Genomic DNA, 22,729 nt, shown 5'->3' on the forward strand with positions numbered 1-22,729 from the left:
TGCATATTTCATTTAATTTTATGTATTTGTCTGATGAAGGTCAAGATTCCTAATTTTTTTACCTTGGTCAAGCCATGGATTAACAGAACTCTCCAGAGTATTTAGGTGTAAAATCAAAAGCACAATACAGTATGTGTGTAATATATATATATATATATATATATATATATATATATATATATATATATATATATATATATATATATATATATATATAAAATCAACTTTACAGAACACACCAGGCATGTCACAACATTTACCAGCAAAACTTAAGAACAAAAAAAAACCACCACACAAGTAGATTTGAGGTTGTTTTAATGGAGACACTGGTGAACTTTAACTGTAGACAAGTTACATCAATTCCATCATTCCTGGCTCATTACATGTTTTAAAAAAAAAAAGGAAAAAATGAAGTATAACAATATGGAGCTGTTGCAAAACTAAGTTACATTATTTACATTCCAAAGACTGTGCTGAAGCTTTGGAAAAGAACAAAATAACTAAAGCCATAAAACTGCACACTGTACTTAAATGAACATTGTCCCACAGCGGCAACCATTAGAAACCTAGTCTGTGCGCAGGCTAGACCTCAGCTGGTATTACCCATAATTACAGCTGAACAAGCTACAAAAAAATAAATAAATACAATTGCCCAAATACTGCACTGAAATCTGCCAGAAGAACCTGGGAATAACAGATGATAGAGGAGGACTTAGTTTGTCTTTTCCAAAGAAAAACATCAACTCAGTTGCACTGATGCATTCCCTTTCCCAAAATGTTACTGTTTTTTTTATTTTATTTTTTTCAGTTGGTCAATATATCTTCTGCAAAACAAACCGCCTTGCACTACCAAGCATCTGGTTTAACAGCGAGCAGTGTAAACGCCAGAGAGCGGACTACTTCACAGGAAAGTTTGGTAAGAAATGTATGCAATAGGCTCTCGAGCGCAATACGTCCTTCACCGTCTGAGAAACGGGAAGTACTTTTAATGCTCTGTTTTGGAGGCTCTTCGAGGATCATTTGGTGCTGCAAACTGTAGGTAATGTGCTCTGTCAAGAGACCTACAGGATTCACAGACATCCCCATCCATCCACTGTAACACTGCAAGGATTAGAAATTGCCTTTTATAACAGGGTGCATACCAAACACATTGGTCAAATAAAGTTAGAGATTCCTTTAAAAACCGGTTTTATGCAGCAGAGAAAAACTGAGTAATGCTGTCGTGCACTTAAAGATCAAATGTTTACCCCCACCCCAGCAGCTCAAGAACGTTTGTTACTTTCAATAATAATAATAATAATAATAATAATAATAATAAATAATAATAATTCCAAAGATGCAGGAAATTATTGCCTAAGCATTATTCTATACATTATTTTTTTTTCCTTTTAAATACATATTTTTGCCAGTGTTCAGGAAAAAACACTTTTTGAACTGCTACTTAAGAATTTACAGCTTACTTTTTTTTTTTTTCATTTCTATTACTATTTTACAGCTTTAACTCGTTGGCAATTTTGGAAGCTATGTTTTTAAAAGCTATGGATGTCCCTGATATTCTCTTGAAGCGAACGCCATTGAGGGACAGTCTCGGCAGTTTGCAGACCTCCACCTCCCACTGCACCAGGTTCTCAGCTTGCCCGTCTCCATGGACACAGAAAAGCAAGAACCGCTCCCGCTGCTCATAGTCACAGTTATTGGCGTCCAGTACCTTGCGGATCTCCCTCATCATATCGCTGGGGTCCATGGAGCTTGTGGTTTTCATACTCCAGGTAAATCGGAGGGAACGGGGCTTGGTTTCTTTGTTTTCGTCTTTTTGATCCCCAGATACATTGCGACTGCAAGAGAATAAGCACTCATTAGGCAGAGCTTCCATTTGTATTTTTTAATTTTTACATACATTTCTTACACTAAACTTACCGTGCAATCATTTTTATACCAATTTAACTTTTTTGGGGGGGGTAGGGGGCTCTTTAGTTTTAGATCCTGGAATTAGTAACTACATTCACAGAGTTTGAGAGACATGAACTTTGGTGCAATTTTTTCATTTTTCTATTATCGATTCACATTGGACAAAAACAGCAGTTCAAATGATCTAGTTGGATTCTGGACAAGAGGCACAGTGCAAGTATAAATTGTGTTGTACCCATATATTGATCAAGATTTCGACAATCACTTCCTTTTTTTTTTTTTTTTTTTTTTTTAATGACGAACCGAGAGGGCTAAACTTTTGCACAAGCACCAGCACAAACACTGACAGGCGACCCTTTACGAAAATAGGTGATGACATTCTAGAAGCTAGCAGGGCTCTCTCATGAATACTTTACTGCGGATTATTCTTTACAACCTATCTGCTCAGGGTACAGCATTTAAATTGCATTAAAAAAACAAAAACAAAACAAAAAAGGAGGATTTGTAACAATGCAACCATGCAATAATACGTTTATGGACATGCAACATTTAAAATAAGATTATGTTTTATATAGAAAAGTTTGGGTGCTGCATGCACATGTGACATTAGATGGCATTCATTCAGAGTAGTTTCTTCAGACAGTACTGCATACAATACTCTGGCACTTGTAGGGACAAGCTACTTAATAAAAGCAGCTTGAAAGCTACAAAGATTAACACAGGTTAAGAATTGTAATGATGCAACAACAGACAGTGTTGCAAATAAGATTCAGTCTTCTACACCAGTATATCTATTTTGTTAATATACACGTATTTGTACGAATAATCATGGTTCCAAAGATTTCACCAGCTGCTTCCATTAGGTGGCATTGTAAGACAAGAGTCAAAGAAACATGATCTGATAAAATAGCAGCAGACAAAAACAATACTTGGTTCACAGCACTTGCGGAAAAAAAATGTGCACCACTATTGTTCTACAACAAAAACATGATTTAAAACAAAACACCTAAAAAACTTGTGAAAATCTGTACTGAAGAAAAATCTGAAGGTTTATAAAACAAATAAAGCAAACTTAAATAAAAACAAACCCATCTAGCACAGAGCAGGAGGCGGGTGTCAGAAGGATACCCTGTTACACACCCAAAACCTTCCTCCTCACCTTGAGCTCTCAAATCGCCCATTTCTCTCAGATTCTGTTGGGATTCTTAACAAGACAATCCGAAAGCAAAATGAAAAGGAAAGAGGAACAAAGCTTAGACACAATAAAAAGACAGATGACACTGTAACTCATCATTCTTTATTTAGAGTGAAAGAAATAGGTATATTATAAACTATCACTGCATGACAATTTGCAAAACCAAGAAAGCCGTCAGCCAGAAATTAATAAAAAAAGTTTCCTCACACTTCTTGCTTTCATAGTATGAGCAAGACTCCCAATTCATTTGATCTGTTAAAAAATAGTGAACATGGAAGACAACGTAACCATTTCCCTGTTCATAACTAATATATGGGTTCCTAAGGATGCTTTTGAAAAAAATAAATCCCTTTTAAAAATATTACCAGCAAATCAATGCATTTGAAGAAACTATGCCCATATGGGACAAGATAAAAGAGCATTAATTGCATTGAAATCCCCATTTTAAAATCATACACACTTGTTTTTCCCCCCAACATACTTAATTGTGGGACAAACTGGCAATCTACTTTCTTGCTTTATTAAAACACAAAAAAACCAGTGTACAAACTTCAGTGTTTTCAGGAGTTTAAACCTGTGGGTGTTGCATGTGAATGCGCTTGTTTGTGTATGCTGGAAAAACACACACACACACGCATGCATACATCTTAAACTTTAGGCTTCATGCAGTCTTTTCTAAAGTTGAGCTGGGAGTGCAGGTGGTAAAAATGCACAGAGCCAGTACAGTGAAACCCATTGGTTTTCTAATTGAGATATAGTTGAAGAAGATCAGACTTGGCGTATTGTGTCACTATCTCTCCCTTAAGTTCAACAGAGCAGACCTGCACTGAACTGGGGGTGGTCCAAATTGATAGAAACACTGCTGTCAAATAACGTACAGGAGAGATAAAAGCCTAAGGCAGGGATCATTTATTACATGTTTTCCTCAGGCAGGCAGCTGCAGTGGTCCATTTAACACAAGCACTTTACATTTACTAGGTCATGGGATAGATCATCAACACCAATGAATCTGAATGGCCGCCTTTCTATGCACTGCATTTATAATGCTTCTCAATTCCTTCAGAAACTTCTGTGTTGATGTAGTGTGTTACAATAAATCCAGTATTCCATCCGGTTAAATATTTGGAATTACCGGTGCTAAAATAAAAAACTGCACTATACCAGCATTTGTTTAGATTCATGAATCTGATCTTTCAGTCAAAGCCTAAAATGTACAAGACAACACAGGATGCGCAGGCAGAATGAAATGGTCCCCATGTTGAAATGCAGCTGGCTTCCCTTCTTACTGGCTTATTGAAGCAGGGAGTAAAATATACAGTGCCCATGAAAAGGTCTGCTTTGGCCACTTCATCCTCACTCTGGCTAGCGTAGGTAAAAATGCTGTTTTTGTGGCGATACCATCTTTTTATTTTGGTTTTACAAAGCTTAGAATATACAAAGAGTGCATAATTTAAAAATACAAGGAACTCATCAAGCTTGAGTTCAGTTTTACTCTGTAATCCAACTTCATCTCATTAGACCAGCTTGGTTTATTTCTGTGCACAGGTTTGTTGATAACTTCACAGCAAAAGCAGGGAGAGGGGGACGGGGCAGTGGGTATCTACCTCTGTGTAAAAGGCACATGCAATACTGGTGCAGAAACACATATACAGCCTGAGTCTTTGCATTTATGCGTTGATTTTTCTGTGAGATGTAAAGAGCCACTCTTTCTGCAGATTCCTGGGGGACCACAAACTCTACAGCGTTTTTTTTGGAATCGGTTTTAAGAAATCCCTTACTCTAGTTCTCCAACTCCGATTTTCTACAACTTTTTATATCTTCTGCTCCTGAATCTGCAAGAAAAGATGGATTCTGAACATATGTTTTCAGATGTAAGACACGATCACATACAAATGTCAAGAGGAGGAAAGATTTAGAGACTGAAGACTTACTAACAGTCTTTGATCCTTGGGCAGGGGTATTGGCAAGCCCTGATTTGTTCGATGTCTGTCGTTTGGTTGGGTCAATACTGACCCTGAGGAAAGGAAAAATGAAGAATTAAACTGCACACACAAGCGAGGTTTCATTAAATTCAGTGCACTTAACTCAGTTTATGTAAATTACCGAATAGGCACACTTAACCCTGGTCCATTCCATTCTGCTGAACAGCTGAATTGTTAAGTATATTGCTATTACAATCGTATAATTCCCCAGATTAACATACATAGCTAAAAATATGCCAGGGGTAAGCGGAAACAATACTTTCAAAGTGCAAACATGTTTCTGTAAGCAATTCTAAAGATTAGTCCCTGGCTTGATATATATATATATATATATATATATTATATATATATATATATATATATATATATATATATATATATATATATATATATATATATATATATATATATATATTTATTTATTTATTTATTTATTTAATTTATTTTTTACATTTTTAGGCCATAAGCATAATTCTGTGCTTTGAGTTGTAGTGCTCAGATCAGAGCAGATTGCAATTCATGAAACAATTTTTCAATCAATTTTACCAGCTAAACCACCTTTCCCACACTGGAAACTTCTGAATTATGAAGTTGCTACTAGAAGCCCGGTAAGCTGCTAAAATCTCTGTGCCAGCTGCTGCTTCTGAATGGGGGTTTCATGTTGAAGATATTTACATAGTTCACCGATTGTATTTAGCAAGCATTAGACCTCCCTCAGCACCACAGCACCTTTAGACAGGATTAAGGCTATACGTTTCATACCCCATTATGCACCAAGCCAATTTCCTGCACCAGTTTGAGGTGCCAAGCCCCTCAGTAAAGCTAATCAAAAAAAAAAAAAAAAACAAGGTGTTCAATTTGTCTAGCTGCCTACCTGGTACTAGATCAAATAGGAAAACTGACAAATTAAGATTGAAAGCAAAAATATTACCTTGATGTTTGAGTGCAATTTTAAAAAGGGACCAAAAATATCAGGGATATCTACAAAGTTGTAAGGATACCCACATGACAAAGTGACCCACTGCAGTTAACTATAGCTAAACTGATTGTTCATCCCAGAGAGACATTTTCCCCAAAAATTTGCAAACTAAATCTGTTGAAAAAAGGGTCAATGTCATTTGTTTTTGTTTGTTTTTAATATTTGTCAGCAAAATGGATGTACAGAAATTAAATGCCTGAGAAGCTTCATACGGAATTATCCGCAGCTCTGACTGGTCTGTAAATCCCTCCTCATTTCAAGACATTTGATCACACACTGGCCCATGAAAGTCCATAATCATTAAGTAAGGATGGTATGGATGATAAATGAAAAACCGAAGATGTATGGATAGGCTGTGATAACAGGCCAACTGTTTTCCACCCAGTTTGATCAGCATTGCTAAAATGCTTTAGTTTTAAGTCTAAACCAACCAATATGTAACACGCTATATTTGTGTATGCCCTTTCTCTGTCCAGCAAAATCTTCCATGTAACCAGGAAAAGAAACCCTGAGCCCACCACTACAGTCTAACTATTTATGCAGGTTATGCTGAAGTTGGGATCTGGCCAGATCCCATTTGTAATGTTTTTGCAGATTAAAGTCTTGGTTTGTCCTGGGCTCCTCTAAATTGTTTCACATACACCTCCCCCTTTCTTTGATGAAATATAAAAGTAATAGACAAATGCTTTTAATATCGCTAAAAAAAAACATTTATCATCACTTTTTACAATAGCATATTTTTATTAGTTTTTTTTTTTTTTTTTTTTAATAAATGTAAACCTAAACCCTTTCACATTTAAAACATTCAATTTAATACCTGTAAAACGTTGATATTTAAAAACTACTCTACTTTGCAATGTTAGCTGGAAATGAGGCATTTTTCAACATTCTCCAGGTTAAGCTACAATGGGAGCAGTCGTGTTTAATCTGTTACGTTAAAAATGTCTGGTTGAACCCAAACCATGGCCATGGTCTAAAAGGAAACTTGTCATGAAGCTGTTACGATTACCACGACTTCTGCAATGGAAAAAACCCTGTGGCCTACCCTAAGAAAATGTAGCAAACTACACCATACAGTATGTCATGTCTACGCTTGACTTGCGTTAATTCGACAGCTACAAGTGCATTCATATTTTTCTCACCAGTCCTGTTCCTCAACAATTGTTTCAAGGTTTTTAGAAAGACGAATTTCCAATAAAACAGGATGACAACACGAGGTATAAGCAGCCCCAGAGGAACAGAGAGGGGAGGTCAAAAGGAGTTGGATGCTCCAGTGGTTGTTGCAGCACCAAGACAAAAGCGCTAGAGAGTTCTTAATACCTGTGAGAGTCTTAATGTACAGTTTCAAAACGAATCACTCATCTTTCAGCAGCCCAACTAAGTGCATAACCAACAGTTTATTAGCTGGTTGCACAAAAAAAAGTCAAATGAACAAACACAAATAAAAAAAATAAAAAAAAACACTACACAACTTATATAAACCACTGTCTCAGTTTAAGCAAGATAGAGTACAAGATACATTAGATACTGTAATAGTTCTGTGTATATCCATAGAAAAGCCAGATTTACAAAGGAGCTCCTATATCAAACTATTCATTTTTAGGCCAACGTCTAGACTATTACTGAAGCACATAGCCTAGACCCCAAGTTTATCCAGTCCAGGAAAAGCAAATCATGGGTCTGGTCTGGGTCAGAAACTCTACGGGCCTGCTTGACTGGGTCCTGGTCTTCCCTTGTTTAGGTAGATTATTGAAATGATCAGGTGTCAGGAGCTTGAACAATCAGGCCCCAGCTCGGAACCGACTGCTCTCATCACAGCATGAATAAGTCTACAGGGTTACCAATAGGAGTTGTTCATAAAGCTGGAAAGGGAGGAACAGTTTATTTAATATCACAACTCCTGGCTTGATCACTTAAACAATATACTTATTCAAAGGTTGTTCTTTAAGCCCAGGACTGGGTGCAAGGCCAGCGTGAGCTTCGACCCCATGTAATACACAGGAGAGCTTTGGGGTGTTGGGCTCAGACATATCAAAGACTACTGCCGGGGACTGAAAAATGGGAAATCCCATCATCCAATTAAATTAAAGATGACTGAGAAGGATACTGTGTAATTCCTTGCATCATTTCAATTATTGTTTTTCATACAACACCCATCAAGCCTGCCAGCTACTCTCACTTTCAACACTTACCTGAAGAGAAAATATTGTTGCATGGTTTCAATTAAGAATTATTACATATCACATAACCCATTCTGCAGATAGACATGCATGGTTAATGAGCAAAGAACTAATTGAACTGTTGGTGAAGTACTGAAGAGAGAGTGCAACAGGCATGCTCATCAGAACGTTATAATAGTCATGTCAATCGACACAGTCACTGAAAAGAAGCTTGCTAGCACAAAACAAATAGTTGTTTTTAGTTTCAAGCAGGAAGTTTAGTTTTTCAGTCAACCAAGGTTCAGAAGCCATGTCATGTGTGTTAATCGCAAAAGAAGCTAATTTGAAATCCTACCTTTTTGTAAACCTGAATGACATGTTTCTATAGAACAAAAATGAAAAAAAAAAAGTAATTAGAAAAAAAATAGAATCTGAAAGATTAATAAAAAAAGGAAAAAACAAATCAATGCTAATAATCCGTAACAGTGGAAATTTGTTTTAAAAGAATAAAGAAAGTGACAGTGGTGAAGATAAGAAGTTGAATTTTCAAAATAGAGTTTAAGGCTGCCTTTTCAGACCAGTCAGGACTAGCTTGTTTAAAATGATCAATTAAAAAAAAATATAAAGTTAAAAATAGTGCAGGATATTTCAATTGCACTTTTTTTTTTTAAACAATGAAACTCTGAACATGTATTTTATTATGTATTGTTAAACAGCAAGCAGATAAGGTGAGCAGTGAAGCTTCAGTGGAGTATCATATTATCGTATTGAGTTCAGTTGACAGAAGAAAGCAAGCTGAAGCTTGTAAGCACAAAGCCTTATGCCTCTCCAGCAAAACCTCTAGCAAGAACACATGGACAGATTTTCTATAGACAGAAAAGGGACATCTTTCTAGCATGTACACCAAACAGTAGATTGTGAAATCCTTCTATAGAACTGGACTGCACACAGAAGCCCCTTGAATCACTTGGGCACGGTGCTCCGAGTCCCGTTCAAGCCTGTTACAGCATCGCCATGTTTAAGAACGGAGCCTTAAATCATGCTTAAATTAGACAGGACTGAAATGAACTGGGAATGTTTTGCCTTGTTAATATTTTAAGTGATATCCAGGAAAGAGCAACAGTTAGTTTGTGTGTGTATGTAGGTGTTTTTTTTTTTTTTTTTTTTTGAAAAGCCATAAACATTTGCAACCAAAAAATATTGGCGAATCACACCCAATAAAAAAAAAAAAAAAGCTAAATAAAAAGGCTTGCAAATATTTCTTTAGATCATTATATATATCTATATTATATTTTTTTTGTCATTTTAGTCAGGGCAACTCTTGGTGGAACAATCTAATTGGTAAGCATTATACAAGTACACTAACAAATATTTTAGAATTGAAAACAGTGCCTGAATTTAAATTTTTGCACAACTGAAAAACTGAAGATCTGGCGCAACTAAAAATGCAGCATAATCATGAAAAAAATAAATAAATAAAATGTGACTGTGGTCTAACACACTAAACTGCACAGATTAAAGCACAATATTTACACCAGGGTAATCTGGAGCAAACCACCAAAAAATTGCAAGAATTATGTCATGAAATGAACAGAAACAAAACGAACTATTACAGAAAATCTGGCCAAAATTTACCATTTATGTAAAATTACTGCTATCCAATTTATCGCCTAAAAAAATAAACAAAAAGGGTGGTCCTTGCCAGAAGACTGGAGCTCTACAATGGGCTCTACTTTATGTCCAATAGTGCCTTCTGCAAACCCAGCTCTAAATAAACGGAATATGCTACAGGCGTACTCTGGAATGACGAAATTAAAATAGAAAGCCCAAAATGCCTTAATGCAGGTGTATAAAAAAAGCAATTCCTTAGTTCTCTACCTTTTCGTGTTTCTTTCCCTTACATGACAGGGCTGGGATACTGCAGCAGTGCACCTACCTCCTTGTGAGTTTGGATGTCAGTTTGCTGAAGAGGTTGGTGGAGCCCCGGGTGCGAGTCTGGGACAGGGGCGTGGCGTCGTGCGACAGGGTGGGAGAAGCGGGGGGCCCGTTGTAGGTGGCGGTCTTGCGTTCTCGGAGCTGGCCGCCGTGGAAAGTGCTGCGGCTGGCGGTGCCCCTGGGGAAGCGCATGCGGTCGGGGGTGGCTGCGCTGCTGATACTGTGGGTGGAAGCCACAGGGTTTCTCTGGCCAGGTGTAGTGCTGTAAAAAGGACCAAAACCAGCAAAGGACTTACAGTTTCATTCAAGGAGATTTAATGGAAATTTTGGCTGAATCTGGACTCTGCAACCTCCTAGGATATACCGGACAGGACTTCCATTACAGGCACAACTGTGGGGAAGGGGTTTCAGGCGTTTTTAAAAAAAAATGGGCATGCATGTGACTAGTACGTAAGTCAGTTTAGAGACTTCTGTAGTGGAGAGTCACTAGGAGTAAGGAAACATGTCTAAAAAGATTCCTTTTTATTCTGCAAGAGAGAAGTTGAGCTGTTCCTGTTTAAGGCATGGGAAATTTGGTACTGGAGGACTGAGTGCTGCTGAATAACACAGAAAAGGAGTGGGGCTGCTAAGAAAGCTTTTCCTTAAGATACTGAAAGATCAGGACAGAAGACAATGAAATTAAAAGTGTTCAATCCAGTTGCAAAGAATGGCTTTGTCAAGGTGGAAGGAATCTTGGCAGAAGAAATTTCCAAGGATGAAAAATGTTCTCAATCCCTTGAAATGCGACGGCTTGAGCACACTTCTTTTTCTCATGGAAACCAGGAAAAGTTTATGATACCGAACCGATACATCATGGAAGGCAAGACTTATTGAACTTTTATATGAAGGATCTAGAATTAAAATGTGCATTTGCAGTATCAGTGTAAAAGTGAGAATGGCTTGTGTTACTTAAATCAAAACAAACATTTTTCTCGGTTTTCTCATAAGTCATGATTATTAGCTGTAGACTTAAGTTCTAAACATAAGTTCTAGAATCTCCAATACATAGATATATGCCTAAAGGTTTGTAGTCAAACCATTTTCATGTATCTATAATACAGACTGATATTCGGCACAAACAGGAGACACCATAAACTGGATTTTGGTCCACTGGGAAAGAGCTATGACAAGTCATGAGCTGTTAAAATGCAATACAAAAAAGACCTTGGGCTATATATGGTGGGGAGTCCACAACAACAAGGGCTTTGAGAAGACTAGGTCTGGGGTGGGGTTTAATGCTTCATGCCCGGTAAATCACTCAAATGAAAGCAGTACAAAACATCTAGAAAGAAATAAGCAGCCCCGTCTTGCTCCTACATCAAAACTGACACAGCCCCTTGCTTCAAGTGTCCGGGGAGGAGGGAACCAGAAACGCAAACACACAGGACTGCAAGAAACAGTAAGACAAAAGCAGAGGGATCAGAAAGCAGGTAAAACTACAGGTTAAAAACACACAAAACTGCCCCTTTCAGTTTCTTACACAAGCCTGAAGATATCGGCTCCACTTTCTATGGGAGGCAACAGCATCCTGCTGGAGTAGCCCGAGGCTGACATGGACTTGTGATGTCGCAGCTGGATGGAGGATGTGGAGCAAGCTGATGCGTATGCGGAAGGACTAGGCGAGCAAGCGGACATTTCTGTCAGGCTGTGATGCGGGGCATATGCCAGGCAGAAGCATACAGAAAATACAACAAAATTACAGAAAATAAAGAAAGAGAAATCACAAAAAAGAAAGAAAAAAGACCAACCCCCCCTCCCCCCCGATCAATCTTAATACAAATGGTAAAATCACATCAGCGGTTTTCTTCATAAAATTATAAATGAAACACCGCTTTTGCAAGCTGCGTTAAGCTTCTTCAGGCTGCTGTATTTAATGAGCGTGGCCAAGCGGCTTTGCTTTCACAACTGAAAAGGATGTTTTATTAACTTTGTGACTTTTGTTTAGTCCTTCAGGGTTTCTCAAGAGGGTAGCATCCAGTTATATTAATCTGCCCCAATACAAAACCATGCAATTAGTAGCAATAGTTGTAGCAGCAGTAGCACACATTACAGCTCCAGGCTTCTGCTCCATACAGTTGTCAGCTCGTGCAAGTGTCCATACTTATTTTCTACTTTCACCTAGCAGTCCTTTAACAGAAGCTAATCAATATAGTGTACACACTGAGTAAACAAGGACGTTACCTGTTCTCCTTGCCGTTCTGTATTACAGACTGCCTGTCTGTGTTGTTTCTTTCACTGCACACGTAAGTGTTTCTTCGGGTCATTCCACCAGAAACCGAATTATTCTGAAAGCATAATTTAAGTGTTATGAACCTTAGAAGTTTGCAGAACATAATTTAAGTCCCATAGACAGTCACTTTAATTGGGCACTATAGCTATAAGCCACTCCTTTAAACTTAAGTGTGAATTACTGATTCCAAAGAACCAACCCAATAAACTATTAAACAAAATGCAGGTCTAAAAAACACTTTTAAATAAATACAAAACACACACAAAAACAGGATACATTGGTTTGTCAAAAAGTCGATCATCAGTAAGTATGTTTTGCTTGTCAAAGTGTTTTCAGATGCCTGTGGGAGCCATAAGTCTTAATATTCTCACCAAAGCAACATATTCTAAAAATATCTGAACTACTGACCCCATTGTAAAAACAAAACCCACCCTTCCAAGCCACAGTGACTGAATGTCTGACAAATAAACAGTGTGTAAAGTCTCGAACAGACGAGTTTACTTACACTAGGGACAGCCGAACCCTTTTTCCGGTCAGGAATGTCTGCCTTGTTGGGGTTGCCAGCATTCCCAAGCATGGGGCTGGCAGGAGCCACTCCCCTTCCTCCCCCAGCGCTGCTACTGGACTTCCTGGACTGACCTGCTTCCTCCTTCAGGTCATTGTCTGTAGTGCTTGTCTGGCTTCTCTTTGGGTAGGTCACGACCGGGGGAATCGAGGGTCCGGCTGAAAAAAGAGAAGTCTATTATAAACACTGACTGTGCCCATGTGTTTCCTCACTGCAACGGCTATCTGTGAAATTACATATCACTTGAATGTCATTACTATGTATGCAGCTGAAGCGAGGAGTGTATTGCAATAAGATATGTCTGCCTGTGCAGTGTGTTCATTAAGGCAGCCAGTTCTGTAATTTCTCAATTACTACATTTGACATTGAAATGTGCCTCTCATGTTCTACCTGCTGCGCATATCGTTTTCAACACAGCCACTGTGTTTGCAGCATTTGTTTTTGTTTAACTCTCACCTTGATCACTGTACCTCCTCTGTTTCTGGCTGGATGATATTCTCTGGACCTTGTGATGTGCCGGGGATGTTCCAATGCCGTTGTTGAGGTCACTGCTGGGTCTGATCTTTGCTAAAGACAGGTTGCTACTTGAGCTGGAATCACTTGCGTCCAACTGCAAGAACAAGAATACATTAAAGAAATGAATATCAAGTTTAAATAAACCTTTAATCAGAATGCAAGAATTTCATGACACTGCCAGTGGAACTCTTACCTCAGAGGATTTCCTGCCCAGCAGCAAATAGGTGGCCGTTATTTCATCGTATTTCATTTTGCCGAGGGATTCGTGAATTTCTTCAAGCGAATAGCCCATCCCTACCATTATGTCTATAAAAGCAATAAAACAAATACAATAATTAAAGCTTAATCGATTTGCACAGTTACAATGAGACCCCCCCCCATACCGTTCTTACTTTATGAATGTATATGTAATGCATTTTGCATTGAATAAATTTTCACAGCCAGCTCAGGGCCAGAGCGCAACAATAGAATAGACATTTATATATTAGTCCTTTGTGTAGAAAGAGCTTGGGACTTGGTGGACCGCAGTGTTAAAGCAGAGGATTGAGTGTCACTATCACCCAGTACCTTAGCCACCCCCTATCTATAAAACTAGACACAAGCAATAATCGTACAGTAACTGTGGTGCAGCTAGTTATTTGTGCATCACTTTTTTTTTTTTTACAATTAGAAATATGCTCCTTTTTCTGCCATCTAAAAATGTATAAATGTTTATGTTGCTTATCAGGTCCACTTATTACTAATAAAAATAAAATCTTAAATGCTGTCTGTTACAACAGCAGTAATAATGACGTGTACCTATTCGCTTCTGATCTGTAATATCCAATTCTGGTTCTGTAAAAGGCTTTAGTTCTTCTTCCTCACAGCCTGCATTGATCCACCGGTCCTTCATTGTTTGCTGGAAGAGAGAAATGCATTTGTTGCAAATCACTTTTACTGTATTTGGGGGTGGGATGATAATAATAATAATAATATATTTTTATATAGCACCTTTCATAGTGGACCACCAAGCGCTTTACAAGATACAAGACTAGGGTGTGTAAACTATGCATCAGTTGCCAACAATAACGTCTCACCCAAAAGAGCACAAGGAGGTTAAGTGAATTGCTCAGGATCACGGAATAAGTCAGTGGCTGAGCTGGGATTTGAACAAGACCGGATTAGAATGTGACCACTGGAATGATTTATTACTATGGGATAAAACCCATTTGTTTCATTGTGTCTCACCTCAAGTGTGCCCCTTTTGATTGGGTTTAGCACTAGGAAGCGTTTGAGAAGGTTTTCACAGTCTGTTGACATGTAGAAAGGAATTCGATACTTTCCTCTTAGTACTCTTTCCCTTAACTCCTGAAACAAGATAAGCATGTTACGTGTTGCAACAGAAATCTGTCTGAACGCTGGTCTCAAACAGCTCTGTATCTGGCTGTACTTTTATCAAGAACAGTTACAGATTAGTGATGTGCAATAATGACATTTTCCATTACTGCCTTGATATTTCACCAAAAACAATTTTTTTTATTGAAAGAAACTCAACATGTGTTCATTAAATCAATTACATGTTTCGAAGATACACAACAGTGATGGCAGTTTTTAAATTGGTCAGAGACCAGCAGACCCAACTTAAGTTTAAAATGGTAAATGAAAACAGAAATCTTAAAAGATAGAATAATATTTTAGCAAATGTTTGAGTAAAACAAAAAAATGTCCAGAATCATACGGCTATCAAAGACAGACCTATGGCAATTGGTATTAGTGGAATCAGAAACTATGCTTCTTACTTTCAAGTTCTGCCCATCAAATGGTAAGGATCCACTGACTAGTGTGTAAAGGATCACCCCTAAACTCCAAACATCTACTTCAGGTCCTTCGTATTTCTTTCCCTGGAAGAGCTCTGGAGCAGCGTAGGGGGGGCTTCCACAGAACGTGTCCAGTTTATTGCCCAATGTAAACTCATTGCTGAAACCAAAGTCTGCTATTTTAATATTCATGTCTGCGTCAAGCAGCAGATTTTCAGCCTGTTGAGGGAGAAAGACAACACAGATACACACACATTTTTATATATATATATATTTTTTGTTTTTGGCGATTAATTTCATGAAAAGAGATAATGAAAAAATCTAAAAAAAGTTATCATCCAACTTGTTTTGCTGATAGATCGAATACATCCTATCTTCATGAACGTAAAAATAAATAAACACAATCTGGAGATTTTATTTAGTTTCATTATAGATTAGCGGAAGCTTAAAACAAACAAACAAAAAAGTTTTCCTGGTTCATAAAACATGAATTCAAGTGCCAACAGCTCACTTTAAAACAAGCTACACTGTATGTCCAGTTAGTTCAATGACCAACCCATTAAAAAGGCACAAATAATTAATAACATAGAAGGAAAAAAAGAAAGGCAATAAACAAACAAAATGCTTTGCTATTAAAAAAAAACCTAAAAACAAGCTGGAGCAAAACCAAAAAGGTCAGTATTAAAAATAGATGTGCCGCAGCTGCTTACCTTCAGATCTCTGTGCACGATGTGTTTTTGATGACAGTATTGCACTGCAGACACTATCTACATTAAACAAAACAAATACAAGCTTTTACATTTTCATGAAATTACAAAAACACGTGCATTTGAAGTTAGTTTAGGACATTTCATTTAAACTAACACTGCAGACCTGGTAAAGAGGTCTAGGAAATAGAACTCTGCTCTGAACTCCGGTTCACTAATTGCACGGTAGAATCAAATTCAGTGAAATCATTTAATACTGTAGACCAATGGACAGAATTGTCTTGTGTATCAGCATATAAAACATACATGCCATGTTTCCTTTAAAATTTCGTTACCCGTATCTTTAGGTTATTTTTCTGTACAGACAGTGTGGACAGACCAAAAACACATTTAAAAAGATCTCTCGAAAGAGGATTCACATTAAGGAGTCATTGGTAGGTGTAAATCATATATCTTTGCTTCCAGCTAAGGCTTACTTTTCCTGACTACTAGCACTTACTATCTACAGTAACCCTGGACTCCTGCAGTTGACCTGTACTGCTTAAAATTCCACAACTGGAGGTCACTGATGATTCAATGCTACACCATCCTTATTCCTGATGTGAAACTTTTTTGGTTTTGTTTTCAGTGGTTTCTAAAAGGGGAGAAAAAATGAACTTCTATTCAATTACAGCTCTTTAAATAGCAATTTAGTATAGGTCTGGGAAAAGTTATTTTAACTAATGTATTCTTCTTGTCATTTATCACTTGGCAGATCATTTTTTGTTTTAATTTCTAGTGGATTCAAGAAATGCATAAATATCTACAAAAAACAAAATACATGATTGAAAGCCCTTTGGTTTTAAAAACGTCACCAGGATGACGAACAGAAAATGATGTACAAAGTGAATCGAAACAAAAAAAAAAAAAAAAAAAGGATTCCATATAACTAGGGCTTCTGATTTTTCAGTTTAACCGATAAATGAAATCTGCGTATAGCCAATAAACACCAGAAAAATATCGGAAAGGGATACTCAATTCACATTGCCCTCACCCCTTTCCCCACCCAAACTACTAAGTGGCAGCAAATTCTACATTTCTATTGAAGATTTAAAACGAGATTACAATAGTTACACAGTGAGAATTTAAAAACAGAATTGCAAATTGCAAATCCTAGAGACAAAAAAAATGCCTGTGGTGGAAGGCAGCAAAGGAAAGAAGGCAAAACTAAGTGTGCAAGTCTTGTTGAGTTACTACTATTGACAGAAAAAAAACACCCAAGCATTTCGGAAAGTAACTAAAAACAATTATTTCATACTGTATATAAAAAGCGAAAGCCCCTAAAAGATAGCTAAAAATAAGAACCGAACATGTCATTAATAAAAAACGCCCTACATAACTGATGTTTCACACACATGCAACAAATTCAGTGCAGCAAGTCTTCGAAATCTTCCTGTCTGCAGACAGTACATTTATCTTCGCAGTCCTCATTTTAAAACAAAGAAGTTCTGCTGCAGCAAGGCTTGTTTTTCTTTACTTTTTTTTTTTGTTGCTGCTGCTGCATTCTTTAACTTTGATGCTGACCCAAATACTGGAAAACGAGAGTGCTGAGGGGGAGGGAGACCTGCATCTCACTTGTTCACCTAAATCTAGGAAGCCCTTGAAACCGTCATCATTATTTTGTATTAAAAGTTCAGGGTGCCCCACAGTCTAGAATGAGTCTTGTGTCATTGAAAATGTAATGAGTTAAGTTTTGCCAGCAGTTGCTGAACTAGCAACAAGCTCCAACAATGAAACCACTGCCTACTCCAGGAGATGCTACTATTAAAATCAGAAGGAGTTTCATGTGTCTTTAAACAGGAGACACATTAAAAAACAGGCAAAGTCTCAGGACTTTTCCTTTTAAAATTGGGTGTACCAGAAATGGAAGCAGCTGGCTTTTCATACATGCTATTGTGGGTCTCAAAGGTTGAATATTGTTAGAATTAAAAAAACAAACAAAAAAAAAACCACATTACACGAGGTGAAATGCAACGAAGAAATAATAGCAACCCCCCCCCCCCCCCCCCCCCCCAATATGGTTGAGCATTTTATAAAATGAGCACACTGCAGTACCTGTCTAAATTTAGATCTGGCCTCCTTTTCCTTCATTCGTCCATGTGCGACTAAATAATCAAAGACCTCTCCTGCAATCCAGATAAGAAAATAGTTTATTTAAAAAAAAATAAAATAAAAAAAAAATAACGGCTAGCTGCTGCAGAATTTAAGGTAGTCAACAATGCAATACCCCCACCAACCAATATCCCTATTAATTAAATACAGATTGACCAATAAAACCAAGATCCTTGACAGTCAACATTGTATTAATATAGGTTACAGTGACATACACAATACTGGAAATAGTTGTGGAAAACACAGTCGATAAGAGAGTCTGCTGAAATGAAGTAAGCAGCACTGCACACTGGAAACCTGTGGAATGAAGATTATGAAGTAAGCAGCACTGCACACTGGAAACCTGTGGAATGAAGATTATGAAGTAAGCAGCACTGCACACTGGATCCCTGTGGAATGTCCATGATGGCTTCTGCCTGCCAATAATGACTCCCGATCAGCCTGACCTCGGTGCACAAGGATTTTATGACAACCTCCTCTCTTCCATCCTTAAATTACTGTGGAAAAAGGCATACCAACCAATTCCTCTGATGTAAACCTGCACAGGGCTAACACACAACCACTGTGACAGCTTTCCTCTGTGCAACCGTCCACCTCCGCTCTGTCCCCTGGACAGTTTGTTCCATTTGTTTAGTATGCATGCTCTTTACATCTAACTATATTAAGCAATTACATTTTTCTTAATTAATGCTGTGTTTTCCTCTTTACTGGAATCAGGTATTTCATACAGCAGATATGCTGTATACACTAGAATACAGGCATTGTGCAAGGCACTTCACTCATTATCAAAGACAAGTGAAGGCCAGCTTTTGTGTGTGTGTGTGTGTGTACGTGAATGAGATCGACACTGCTGAACAGCCCATTCATCCAACATGCATATCAATTGAAAGCAGCACTAGGACGCAGCCTGTGACAGAACCGGTTCCCAGCTTTTATTAAAAACAACGTCAACATATTAGGAGACTATATTTGGTTGCTCTATGAATGTATAAGCAGTCTTCATACTATAAATCAAGAATCTAAATACTGTATATAGCAAATACAATCCGACAAAAAATAACACATTTAAAAAACACGCAACAGCTACACCTCAAAAGGTCTAAACACTTTCTACCTTTTAAATGGATTGTGTATTTCAAAAACAGGGTTTTAATGTTTAATCTTGCTTTATATTGATCCCATATCTTGCAGTATACAGTTACCAATGTGAATTATGTTATCGGGAGATAAATAGGTGGTTACATTTTTAGACGTTTATACAGCGGTAGGGGTTCAGTATAATTACGTACTGCAATGGAATAAATGAACAAATTTTGACAAAGGATCTGCTTCTCTTTGTGATCATTTTGGTGCAGATTGGCAGCAATGGCAATTTAAACTCCCCATCTTTTCTTGATCAGCTCCAGCTTAGGAGGACAGAGTATGTGCCTGCCACCTGCCTGCCTTCCCAACCTCTACTATGTAAATATATTTCAATCTAAACCTATACAGACTATCCTATACTGTGATGAGACACTGGTGATACAGGCTTCAACACTTTCCTGTTAGTGTGCCTTAACATCCCTGGAAGGACCACTCTCTGAGGGTGCAAGGGAGGTTCTGTATACATGGTACTGTATGAAATTGCTTGTCAAGGTGCCCATTAATGATCATGGTGGTGGCAGTGGTGGGTGTGACGTGGACTGGGCACAGGTCAACAGAAGTCATTTCACATCTAGGCAACAAACTTCCACCTGATCGACTTTTCGATCACTGCTGATAGATTTGAACCGGCGAAGTGAAAGGCTTCAGATCCCATTGCCAATTCACTGAGGCACCACAGACCCCTTTGCTTCTTGTTGCTATTTGTGCTAATTAGTGTCATACTGAGTTGTATCATCGCATGTTCTGCGAACCATTTGGAACAGAGCTACCCCAGCCGGACAAAAACATTTCACTTCCTTCCCAAGCTGCATACAAAACCCAATCTGCAGTCAACTAGTGAACACCACCAGTGCTTTCTCTGAGCCTCTTACAATCTGCAGGTGCACGATGGAGCAGTGCTGCACTACTGAAGTATAGAAAACCAAAACATATATCACTCAATAACAATGCAATTCAAAATTAAAGATTTACACTCACCTCCACTGGCATATTCCATTATTAAGTAAAGAGTCTTGTCTGTTTCAATAACTTCAAATAATTTCACTATTGGGGAGGGAAAAAAGAATATATAAAAATTACATGGAAAAAACACTTTAGTCTTTTCCCTACTCAGAACCTTCTAAGCTGAAAGCGTCGTTAAGAAAGACGGCTGTTCCCGTCACCTGCTGAAGAGCACACAGACGTGGGGCTTGCTGTACTTACCTTGGAGATTGACAACTTTCAGTCAAGAACCAGGGAATTGTTCACTAGGTAACATTGTGTATCGAAAACATCATACATCCCCTTCAATGTAATGAATACAAAATTAGAGCCAGTGTAAAACACACCACCCGCTGTGGCAATATGTACAGACGAGTGTCCTGTTATTTCCCAGAGATGATGGTACTTTCAGTAACTTATAGCTACAGAATAAAACGAAATGTCATCACAACTCCGACACAAATTCCTAACATGAGCTATAGCAACAATTCTCGTCTTTCTGTACGTATTTTTAATAGCACAGGCAGTATACTCATTTCAGCCATTTATTGCCAGTATGAACCCCCCCCCCACCATTTTGGGGGCTTATTCGGCTATGGATTGAAGCAGTACTCTTTCGTGTCAGTACTAAAGCCAGCACTGTTAACGGACACCCTAAGAGAATGGACAATGTTACGTAACAAGCATAAAAAGAGAACTACTGTATACAAACACAGCAAAAAATGAATCAATGCTCAGTGGTTTATTTACAGTAAGTCCAATGTTTTAACCACCTTTTTTTTTTTAAAATTTTTTTGTACAGCCTACTATTGCATTACATATTTATTTATTAGTATATATATATCAATTACATTATTTACACAATTAAATCTGATCCAAAGCATTCATAAAAGGGTTACCTTGCTTTAATTAAATCATGATCAAGTTTTTACAGGAAGATGATCAGACTAAAATGACTCTAGTAATTAATTTCACAAAGAAATGCATAAAAATTTACAGTTTGAATATCCCTAACCAAAAATGTAAAATATTTCTAGCTCTTCTTTTAAAATCCTACACTCCGGCAGCTTGACTAGAATTATAAAATCCTGACAAAAAAATAAGCTTGAATAGCTGCCCGTGGGATGGCATACTGAATTCATGAGTAAGAAACACCTCACTGAATCATCAGGGAGCTTTTAAAAATACTCATCAGCTGGTGTGATGTGTCGGTATTTTAGTGTGCTTAAAATACTCACAGAAACGCTCTCAACACCCACAGACACGAATCAGGAGCATCACCTTTCCTTTTACTCTGTGAGCACCACATTTCTTGCTTTTATGCGTTGGATTTGAAACACGACAGACAGCTGACAAAGTTTTAAGGAAGGTTAAACAACATTTTGTGCAAACATCTTAACTTCTTACTATTTATTAAGAAAATTACAGCCTTACCAATCGCAGATCACATATTATACAGCGACTTGACGCAGTGTTCAGTATTTCTATGCACCACATCCCAGAAATGATCACTAAAAACAGTGATTTTGCGTGCTAGAAAAAAAGTGTTTTGAAGGGGTTCAGCTGAAGCTTTCTAATAGAATGTGGCCTCTTTGGGGGTAATTGTTGGGGGTAATTGTTACAGATCAATGGATTGCTTTCTGACCATTTCAAATACCAAAGCCATAGAGCGGGATGTTGTCTTACGATCAGTGTAACAATGCTAAACACTTCCAAAAACTGATGTTCTTTACATTGCGGCAAAACTAACTCTTCTTTACCTTACATTTTACATATCACCGAGTTGTGTGTTAATGTATTTATTGTTGTTCAGATTAATTAAATATAGCATGGTTAGGGTCGCAGATATGAGAACAGTCCTGCAATTCTTTATGTATAATATGTCTAGACTGCAGATATGAATTATCTTGCTTGAGATCGTAACACAAGTTAATAAAATTCAGTGACATCTCCCCCTTTATGCAATGTAGTAAATAGACTGTGGCAGGGTGCCTAATTCCCTCCTAAAAGGATTGACAGAAGCATGAAGTTCTCAGGTGGTAGTTCACACATGGCATGTGTGCGCACAAGACAGCGTGGCCACATGTTTATAACAGGTGACTTGACTTAAACCCTGCCAGCTGCTAAATTAAGTGGAAACCGGGCAGATTACAAAATTAAAACACTGAAATGAAAAGTTAACATTTGAAAACATGTATGGGGTTTTTGGTGACCAAGAACCCAAGAGTCCTGCTTCCAGGAACGAGGCAGTCTTCCCAGCGACAGCGAGTGGAAGCGACAGCGAGTGGGAGAAGTACAGGCGTGGAAAAGTACAGAGCAGTTTCGAAGCAATTTGAAAGCAGGTTGACGGCTGCAGAAGAAACTAAACTTCAAAAAAAAAAAAAAACCTCAACATGGTCTTCAAGCCAGTAATCTGTGACACCTGCTTGATGTGGGAAATCCG

The 22,729-nt window shown here is 37.9% G+C and overlaps 1 protein-coding gene across 10 annotated transcripts in view; it reads right to left on the reverse strand.

Moving 5' to 3' along the window:
* Window positions 1-298: 298 nt before the first annotated feature.
* Window positions 299-22,729, reverse strand: part of LOC121324812 (MAP/microtubule affinity-regulating kinase 3) — a 50,493-nt gene continuing 28,062 nt past the window's right edge. Inside the window, exons 5-20 of one of the 10 annotated variants that reach the window (XM_041267010.1) lie at window positions 20,284-20,349; window positions 18,106-18,176; window positions 16,015-16,071; window positions 15,287-15,523; window positions 14,736-14,855; window positions 14,307-14,406; window positions 13,702-13,814; window positions 13,449-13,602; window positions 12,933-13,150; window positions 12,379-12,482; window positions 10,160-10,420; window positions 8,579-8,605; window positions 5,035-5,117; window positions 4,882-4,935; window positions 3,068-3,112; window positions 1,761-1,835 (exon numbers count right to left, since the gene is read on the reverse strand). In XM_041267010.1, the coding sequence (XP_041122944.1) occupies window positions 4,883-4,935; window positions 5,035-5,117; window positions 8,579-8,605; window positions 10,160-10,420; window positions 12,379-12,482; window positions 12,933-13,150; window positions 13,449-13,602; window positions 13,702-13,814; window positions 14,307-14,406; window positions 14,736-14,855; window positions 15,287-15,523; window positions 16,015-16,071; window positions 18,106-18,176; window positions 20,284-20,349 (1,664 nt within the window). In that variant the 3' untranslated portion in view covers window positions 1,761-1,835; window positions 3,068-3,112; window position 4,882. Of the gene's footprint in view, window positions 1,836-3,067; window positions 3,113-4,881; window positions 4,936-5,034; window positions 5,118-8,578; window positions 8,606-10,159; window positions 10,421-11,677; window positions 11,843-12,378; window positions 12,483-12,932; window positions 13,151-13,448; window positions 13,603-13,701; window positions 13,815-14,306; window positions 14,407-14,735; window positions 14,856-15,286; window positions 15,524-16,014; window positions 16,072-18,105; window positions 18,177-20,283; window positions 20,350-22,729 lie in introns of all 10 variants that reach the window. The other 9 variants (XM_041267007.1, XM_041267011.1, XM_041267003.1 and 6 more) reach the window with 9 other exon arrangements.

Source organism: Polyodon spathula, chromosome 12 (assembly GCF_017654505.1).
Source record: "Polyodon spathula isolate WHYD16114869_AA chromosome 12, ASM1765450v1, whole genome shotgun sequence".
In the NCBI taxonomy this organism is placed as follows: domain Eukaryota; kingdom Metazoa; phylum Chordata; class Actinopteri; order Acipenseriformes; family Polyodontidae; genus Polyodon; species Polyodon spathula.